The 9568-nt window shown below is 42.3% G+C and overlaps 1 protein-coding gene across 2 annotated transcripts in view; it reads right to left on the bottom strand.

Annotated features, from left to right (window-relative positions):
• Window positions 1-9568, bottom strand: part of zdhhc17 (zinc finger DHHC-type palmitoyltransferase 17) — a 28724-nt gene that overhangs the window by 4447 nt on the left and 14709 nt on the right. The window contains exons 9-14 of one of the 2 annotated variants that reach the window (XM_034865375.1): window positions 8949-8957; window positions 8237-8379; window positions 7261-7361; window positions 1914-2038; window positions 1256-1318; window positions 1075-1168 (exon numbers count right to left, since the gene is read on the bottom strand). In XM_034865375.1, the coding sequence (XP_034721266.1) occupies window positions 1075-1168; window positions 1256-1318; window positions 1914-2038; window positions 7261-7361; window positions 8237-8379; window positions 8949-8957 (535 nt within the window). The remainder of the gene's footprint in view (window positions 1-1074; window positions 1169-1255; window positions 1319-1913; window positions 2039-7260; window positions 7362-8236; window positions 8380-8948; window positions 8958-9568) is intronic. The other variant, XM_034865376.1, reaches the window with a different exon arrangement.

Raw genomic sequence — 9568 nt, 5'->3', positions numbered from 1 at the left:
TTACCTAGGTACTGTCAGGGCCCTCATACTCTGCTCCTGACTGGCTAGTAGTCCTTACCTAGGTACTGTCAGGACCCTTATACTCTGCCTCTGACTGGCTAGTAGTCCTTACCTAGGTACTGAGCATGTTTGACTCCGAACAAAGATGCAACACACAGGGTGAAAAGAGGAGCTGCAGCAAAGTGCAGTACAACAAAAAAATTGTGTTTTCTGAAAATGAAACCATGTAACCCTATTCTAATATAACTTCTAAATACAATTATGAACCTGAAAATGAACATAATATTCTCAATCTTTTAAGGGGTTGTTGACAAAAAAGTAAAAGACGACAGATATTACAAAGAAAAACATAACAAAGAATTATTGTGTTTGCTATTCTGAAAACTTCTTAAGAGCTTTTAAAATCCTTTTCCAGGCTCCTGATCCCTGTAGTCATTTAGTTGGGTGTGTCTTTTGTTCGGGCAGTTTTAACACGTTTGAAGCTTCTTCCTGGCCCCCTGCTTTCAAACAGGAAGAGCTACAAGCCCCCGGCAGTCCTTCCTTCCCCAACTGTCTCCGGTCTGCTCCACAGACGCCATCTGGACACACACTCGCTTCCCCATAAAAAACTTAAAGCGATTAATAGATAAGGAAAAGAGTTGAAAACTAATCGATTAATCTTTGCGGCTCTAGTTGAGTTTTATGAAACAAACTAACCTCAACGGTCTACACTTAATGATGGACTGTCTAGACAGCAGAAGAGAGACAGCTGGCCAACAGATGAGAAAACGAATTAAATCATTTCAAATGCAGTAAGAAACCTTTTTTCAGACTAAATCTGATGTTATTTGGAAAGGTATTCATTAAAGATATCAGAGCATTTCTCTCAACATGTGTTCCTGTTTTGTACCAGACCCAGAATTACTTGAGAGCAGGGGGCTCAGTCAGGACACATGTTGCTTCTTAATGTGGAAAACGGAGCCGATATCACACAAACAAGAGCCACAACTCTGGAGTCTGGGGGAGAAAATGTCAAACAGCTAATTGAATGGAAGAGTGTGTGTCTGTGTGTGTGTGTGGGGGGGGTTGACATACCGACACAGTTCCCCACCCAGGGACAGTGGTGGTCAAACTTGGCGATGCAGCGGTTGCACACGGCGCAGTGTTTGGACCTGATGGGCTTTCGTATCTATAGGAAACAGTCACAAAAGAAGTAAAAGGTTGTGGCCATTTTCCTCTGGATGTGTCATCTTGCAAGAAAGGAGTCAGAATTTACCAAGCAGGTGCTGCAGAATATGCTGAGATCCAGACTGCCTGTCTCTGCCAGCTCCACAATTGTCTGGAGGAAGGAAGCAAGAAACAAAAGCAGGATTTAAAAAAGAAAAAACAGAAATATTTATGAAAAACGGAGAAATTCATCTTGCTGAGGTTCTGTTGGCACAGCAACAAAGGCCCGAATGACAGCGTACGAGCTGAGGCTGGGATTTCCAGCTCAACGATCACACTGGAAGCTGGGCTCATTCACGGTAAACTAGGACAAAAGCTAACCGTGGCTTTGCGGTCTCATTCAGTCCGTTTGATTGACGTTGTTTTAAGACAAACTGTGCAGATTGCTTTTTGATCTGAAAGAAATGCTTTCAAGCCTTTGATCCAGAGGAATCCTGCGCTGTACGAACAATGCGGGGTAAATTTAGCTCTTCATCAATCACAGGGCCTGGTACAAAGCACAGACCCGATGCCCCCCATTAGAGAGCAATAATGAGGGACAGAGAGGAAGCGAGACCAGCCGGGATCTCTCGCTCACGTTAAATCTGATAAAATTAGGATTGACAACACTTAGTAGGGTACACCAAACCACTGAAAAACATCTTCAAGTAGGGATTCAAACATTTCCTTTAAAAAGGGTGCTGCTTGATTCTTTCCTGTAACTTTACCTTTTTCTTCTGCTCCTCTGATGCTTTGATAATTCCTGGGTCAGACTTCCAGGACTTGCCAAAGTTGTAGAAGAGAGCCAGCGTGTTTATCAGGAAGGGCATATGAACAGTGGCAAAGGGGAGATGTGCAGCGAAGGTTAAGGAAGACGGACCAACAGCTTCTTCTGCATCGTTTTGTCTTTGTCATTGTAAAGACAAATGGGTCACCTGCTGGGTCTTTTCCCCGATCAACACCCATTCTGTTTAACCACAGTACTACTGCCAGAGGACGGAGGACCTCAACCTCAGTCACGCCACCTGAGCTGGATCCAAACACAACTTAGTGCACAGCATCTAAAGCTGTAGTGTGAATGTGTTAACACATGGTGTCACGGTCACAAGTCACTATATTTATATATTACATTTGTTTATAAAAACAGTTTTTATTGGTGGAAGTGTTGAAGTTTGACATTTTGGGAAATTGACTTATTCAATTTCTTGCTGAGAGTTAGATAAAAAGATAAGATATTGTTCTCATGTCTGTATGGTAAATATGCAGCTGGCACCAGGAGACTCATTTCATGAAAATGACATCAATCTGAGTAAGAATCTCGCTTCATAGTAACTCGACTAACAGGCAGACTGTGATGCAAACAGCAGCTATCTCATCTCAACCACTCAAGGAGAGATTATGTCAGTCTGTCACCACAGCTCTTCATGACCTCATACCATGTATACATACGAGGAGACCATAAACCATTCCTGCTCTCACAGACACAAGTCTGTTCATTTGTGTAGATTCTTGCTGACACAACAGAACAGCAGCTCCGTCTGTGTGTCAGTTTTTTTCCGTAAGTGTAGAAATATAGGAGGAAAAAAAGAGCATGCATGCTCACATTACTGGGCTGAGACCTGACCCCAAAGGCACAGGTGTACAGATTCTACAGACTTGTGTATAACCATGGAGAGATAAAAGTGTATTCTGTGACAGATGTAGACTTCATAACAGCAGAGTCTCTCTTCCAGGTGTCCATGAGTCAGCTGAATCCCACAGGAAACCAGCTATGTGACACAGAGAGGCCCAGACTAGGAAAAGCCTCATCACTATGTGCTAATGTGTGACAGAAGAAAAACAAACTATGACACAATTGTCAGTTTGGAGCAGACACTGAAACAACACAGACAAAGAATATTCTGTTTGAACTAGGGGGAAAATTCTGCATCATTACACTACTGCAAGGTGACAAGTTCCAGTGGGAGGCATCGTACTTAACGTACAACTGCACACAATGTTGTCATTTCTAGCCCATACGGTTGACATTATCTTAAAGTAGCCATTTTAAAATGCCCTCTTTAAAGGTGCAATGCTATTTCTTTGGGGATGAAAAATGATAATTTCATATTTTGCCTTTTGCAGGAATGAAAGCTGGCTGACACTTCCATCTGTGGCAGAGATGTGTTACGTAAATGTGTGTGGATCATATCCTAAGCTTAAAATTAAACACCTGCACTGTTACTATTGCAAGTTTAATGCATGGCAAAAATACATTTGGGAGCAAGCTGAATCCTACAGGCTTTTTACAATGTGAGAAACCATTCGTCTTTGCAAGTGCATTCAGAAAGAAAGAAGTCTGCCGCCATGCTGAGACTGTACTTAGGCACAGCGGTGCCTCACGCTAAAGGCCAACATCAGCATGATCATACTCACAATCTCAAGGCTAACAAGCAGATGTTTTGTGCGTTAAAGTCCTAACACTAATTAGCCCAAACACAAAGTACAGCTGAGGGACTGTCACTGTATTATAATCATAAGTTAGATTAGAGTAGCATTACATGAAAAGCTATAACAAAGTTGTAAGAATTCATCCTGAGAGGAACATTAATATCTCTGCCAAAGTGTATGGCAATCCATCCAATAGTGGAGACATTCCACTCAAAACCACAAATATCAACCTCATGGTGGCGATCATGGAAAGTCAGATGGTCACCAAAGTCAGTTCCACGACCGTCCTTTAAAATGTTGTGCCAATCCATCCAATAGTGATGTTTTAGTCTAGACCAAAGTGGGGGACCGACCGACTGACCAACACTGCCAACCAGGGTTCAGGTTTTTCGTTCAGCAGCCACATGGCTATTGAAAGTTCAAATTGTACCAACTACCAGACCACCACCCTAGCACCCATTTATCTTTTAAAAGGCTGAGGCGTGAGGTGTATTTAAGAAGGTTTCCCTAACAAACAGCAATAGGGTTCACGCAGACTTGCAACGAAGTGCAGACAAAGTGAAATGAATGCTACATCAGTACAGTACAAAAATCCAGGGCATCATTAACTCTGCGATCTTAAGTTCACCTGCTGGAAATGCATTTATGAGGAAAGTCTATTGAGGAAAATTTCACCAGAGTCTTTCTGCTCCACTTTTGTCAGTTGAGCGGATTTCAGCCAGTCCTGAGGAGGCTGATGAGCTAACAATGGCAAAAGAACTGGTGGATAAAAAGTTTGTGCAAGATACCGGGCTTCAGAACTACACCGCCTAATAGAGACGTGCTGAACAATGTGCTACATCAAAACCCGTAATCTTCCCCCTCTGCACTGCATTGTCTTTTTGTTTATGAGTAGATAAATAAAAAGTCCACAATTAGACGTGAAATGGAAATGTCTATTATCTGATAAGATAATCAGGCCAGGACACTAGGACACTTTAAACCAGATGTTGGAATACTTTAGCCCATGACACAAACAAAAACTTCATACTATCATCCTCGAATCCAAGTTCAATATTAAAACTGCAGGCTTGTATAAAATGCTGGGCATGAGTCCTTGGTTTATGTAAGCAGACTCTGAAAGGTCAGAGAGCGTAAACTGATACTCCCCTGACACAAGAACACAAAGGAGGACATTGGACGAGGTTAAACGCATCCGTATGCTTCAAACCAAGTGCTTATTGGATGGTCAATCCGCTTTGAAAACCCCTTCCCTCCCAGCTTTCCAACGGCAGAATCAGGATGGGCTTTCTGTAACTTTCCAAAATCGACAATCCAACTAGCCATAAAAATAGATCACACATTTTAAAATGAATTTCCAGAAATCAGCAAAAGAAAATTCAAATTAACATGTTTCTACAACTTATGTTATGATAAACAGCTGGTGGCAGTTGTTGAATCGGCGTCTATAATGCCAGGCTTTTCACCCTGCCTCCAAGTGTGACCGTCTGGGAACAGCTAGAAACATTTTTGCCTTCAGACGACATGTTGTACAAACTAACTTATTTCCAGCAAGACCCACCCTCAACTATGGTGGCCATCAGGTCATTTTGCTTGAGGGTAGCAGTGTGAACAGTGTCACTCATATGTTAGCTTTGAATTTATCATTAACTTCTAGGTAAAACAAGCAACAAACCATCCAGCCCCACGGTACCATGCTCCTGATATGCATATCATTTGATTTGCATAATTATATGTGATTAGAAAAAAGTGCCTACTTGTATGCAAGTAGGCACCAAGAACAAGAACCAACTGTCCACCTGAGTGAGAGAGTGGCCACAGTTCACCACAGATAGCCCATGTCTGCAACGCTGCAGGAGAAAAGCTAAACTCCCTGAGCTGTTAGGAACATGAAACGGCATGTTTTTCAACTAACAAGACAGACAAAAGACACCATTACTGGAAACAGATTCATGGCAGATAAAGAGCACAGGCTTAACGACAAAACTGATAGCTGGAGGGCAAAGTAGAAGCCTGAAAGAACCAGGGTTTTCACAAGGAAATGGTCCTGCCTGCAGTCAAAGGGGCCACTTTTGAGCCATGTACAAACAAACATTTAGCCAACTACATGATGGAGTGCAACCTAACCGCTGCTCTTCGAGGATGAATGCATATCTGTAAACCTGGCTTAGGGAGCAGATCAACAACAGCTCATTGTATTAGATGCCTTCCATCAATGTTATGTCCGGTACACAAACCATACAAGACGTGCTCAAAACATAACTGCCAGCATTTTCAAATTACTGAAAAAACAGAGCATTTTCTTCTTTAATAAGCTCAGGTCAAAGACATCTTCCTCTCCCTTTCCATTAGCAGATCAGCGAGGCATAAAATGAAATGCCTTCCACAAACGAGAGCTCCCCTCTCACCTTTGGCAATTAGTAGTTTGTGAACACAAAGGTGATTCTTCCATGAACAAAAATGTGAGGGCAGTTTCTGTTGGCAGCTCATGCCAACAGAAACTCTTTGGAGTCGCTTCACTGGGTTTCACCCAGCAGCTGTTACACACCAAACTCCATGTTCACAATTCTAGTACAGCAACATTCACTGAAAACTAAGCAGCTGCTTCATGGAGACATACAACACATTAGTACTTAAATAGCTATCACAATTGGACCCTGAGGCATTCGTTTAACATGGTTTCCAACAACTCCTTCTGCTCTTTACATAAACCTTTCCCACTTACAGTCCACTGAAACTGGCCTGTAACTTAATCTCACTGATGTTGCAACCGGCCAACACAAGTACATTTCTACTCTTCAACCAAAATGCATCACAAGCAGCAGAAAGCAGTACAAATCTATTTTACAGGACCATATTTTATTAACATCCTCGCTGCTTGGAGAACATGCCAAATGAACAAATGGTCCTAGCGGATTCATGAAGCTCTTGGCTTTGTGTTGAATGACTTGTGCAATTGTTATAAGCTATGAATAGAGAGTCCCATTTCAACCACCTTGTGACACAAATGCAAGGCTTTGAATGGGTGTCTCTTTTCCAGACAGTGCGTGCAAGGCCTCAAAGCTCAGGCATGCTTCACACAAATGGGTGGAAAAGACTAAATTAGGTGGACAGAAGAGCCCAACTATCACTTGTCACATCTACTGAAAAGAGCAACAAAGAACCAAACAATAATTTGACTCATGGCCTAATGTTGCATTTAATGTAGAGGAGTGGTTGAGGCAACCTGGGCGGTTGTTTGACGAAATGCTCAGACTGTGTGGGATTTAAAGACCATTATTCAAAATCTGAAAGGTTAGAGCTTGATCCCAGAAACAGTCAACTTGTTTCTAGGTGAAGATTATTAACTTCTCTCACACGGCAAGTCCCTCTGGACAAGACTCCTCAAGAAGCAGCTAAATGCCAAACGTTTAAACAATTTGGTTTTAACAGATGTCTTCCATCAGAGACTGACGTGTAGCAACAGCCAACATGGAAATTAGGAACACAATTATTTTGTTTCAAACTGGAAAATGTCTGACTGATTCTGTATGACCATAAAAAAGTTCATTCTCATTTTGCACAGAACTACGGATGCTAATTTAGATTCTTCCCTCTAGGAAAACAAAGTCAACAGCTGATGCAGTCTAAGACAGAAAAGGATATCGTTCCAGAACCAGTAGAACCAGGTGGCGTACATCCAGAACTTGGTGGCCAGATAGATTCCCAGAGGGAGAGCGCTGTGCATGGAGTGGTCGAAGAAAGCCCTGTACACGGAGAGAGAGAGAGAGAGAGAGAGAGAGACAGAGAGACAGAGAGAGAGAGAGAGAAAAGAGTTATTAGCGGTGTATTTAAAATGGCCATGGTTAAGTTCTGAGTTTTGGATTTTCATTAAAAAGGTGCCATTGTTTTATCACTGCACTGCACTTCCTAACAAATGCAAACAGGTGACCAATGACCAGCAGCAAACATGTGACCAATGATCAGCAGCAAAAAATAAACCAAACCATAACCTTTGCGGCATCATTGTGTTTTTTACCAATACAGTATTGCAAGGATGTCAGTAAATATAAAACTAACACGGTGGGTAATGTGTGTTGTTGTAGTCACAGAGCTAACAGTAGTGGGGGGCACAACCCACCGTACCAGCAAGCCCAGATGGCAGTGGTAATGGGGCTTAAGCAGGGGGTACAGAGTGTGTGTGTGTGTGTGTGTGTGTGTGTGTGTGTGTGTGTGTGTGTGTGTGTGTGTGTGTGTGTGTGTGTGTGTGTGTGTGTGTGTGTGTGTGTGTGTGTGTGTGTGTGTGTGTGTGTGTGTGTGTGTGTGTGTGTAAGGGAGCAGGTTTATTTGCTGGTGTGCCATATAGCCTGTGTGTATAATGTGCCAAGTACATGTATTATAGTATACCGTATAGTATAATCTTGGTACCGGTTGCTAATGTGGGTCGTATAGAGGCATCAGTATTGAGACGGTTCATAACCAGGTAAAATGTCATTTTAGTTGCTTTTAGTATTCAAGCAATAAATGGCAGGGAAAAGACTTTTGAGTACAGAATACAAGGTTCACATAGCAGACATCTTGTGTGTGTGTGAGAGTGTGAGAGAGAGAGAGAGAGAGAGAGAGAGACGTATTTTAAACACACTTGGAGAGGAACTGCACGGTAATCCAGACGCCGGCATACATGAGGCCCTTGATCAACCAGGAGTCAATGTCCAGGTCAGCGATGAAACCAACGAGCCAGATGACTAAGAAGGGTGTTGCCAACATCACCTTCTGCCTGAACTCCTGCAGGAGAAAGAGAGGAAGGAGACCAATTTGGATCAAGATGGCAAATAAAGGGAGATCGAAATAATCGGGAAGGTAAGACATATAGGAGGAGAGACTGCTGGGGGATCAGATACAGAACACATTTCCAATATTTTCTATTGGAAACAAGAGTGCAGACAGCAGTTTGTTTTGAATATCAGAAAAGTTATGAGACAAATCACACCTACAGATTTATGATTCAAAGGTTTATGGTTAAAAAAACAAGCAACTTTAGCATTTGTTCTTTCATTATAATGGATACCACCCAATAAAGCAGGCATGATGTAGATCGTATTTGTTAAAGCAGTCAAATGTGGGGGTCTAAAGGGTGAGGTGTCCCAACACTGGCTACATTTAGAAGCATTACATCTTTTTATAGCCTTTTGTATTTTTACACATTCGGCTCTTTCAGCAACCCAAGCAAGTTAGATGTATTCTACAAATGCTCTAATAACTACATCACTGGGCCTGATACTAGGGCTCTGGACTAAAGTTGAGACAAACCTCATGCAATACTTTTGTGTGCAGAGTTACAGTTTAGTTCTTACCCTTTTTAACTAATAATTTCCCAGCAGACAAGTGGAAAGACAACAACACATTTAAGCAGAGTTAAAATAGAGTTTTAAGTAGCATGCATGGTCTTTCTGAAAGCAACATCCGCAGAAACATTGACATAGAAACCAACACACAGATCATTTTTACACATCTGCTAGGGTGGGAAACTAGGATTTGGCTGTGGTCGATTCATTAGTTTGCTGTAACCAGGGCCCCCTACAGAATAGGGCTGACACGGTTCATGAACAAACATCCGAGCCGTTCAGTTTGCTTGTCTCAGTTTGGAGCGTGTGTACATCTGTCCAACTTGATGCCAATTTTGTTTTCTAGTCTTACCGTAGGGTTGCACAAATAGTCAAGTTTTAATCACGATCACATTTGCTTGATCGAGCAATATTTTAAATGCGTCATTCCGTTCATAGAACGCTCTGAGTTTATTTGCAAAGCCAATCTACCTCTCCGTAAAACCCTGTCTTATCATGAGCCCCAGCTACAGAGAGAGACAAAGCCTGGCCCCATTAACTCACAAAAGGCTCCCAGCAACATGGAGAGACACAGCCCCGCCCCAATTAACTCACAAAAGGCTCCCAGGAACATGGAGAGACACAGCCCC

Source organism: Etheostoma cragini, unplaced genomic scaffold, assembly GCF_013103735.1.
Source record: "Etheostoma cragini isolate CJK2018 unplaced genomic scaffold, CSU_Ecrag_1.0 ScbMSFa_1523, whole genome shotgun sequence".
Classification (NCBI taxonomy): Eukaryota; Metazoa; Chordata; class Actinopteri; order Perciformes; family Percidae; genus Etheostoma; species Etheostoma cragini.
Note: the sequence above shows the minus strand (reverse complement) of the source record. Positions and strands in the feature narration are given on the sequence as shown.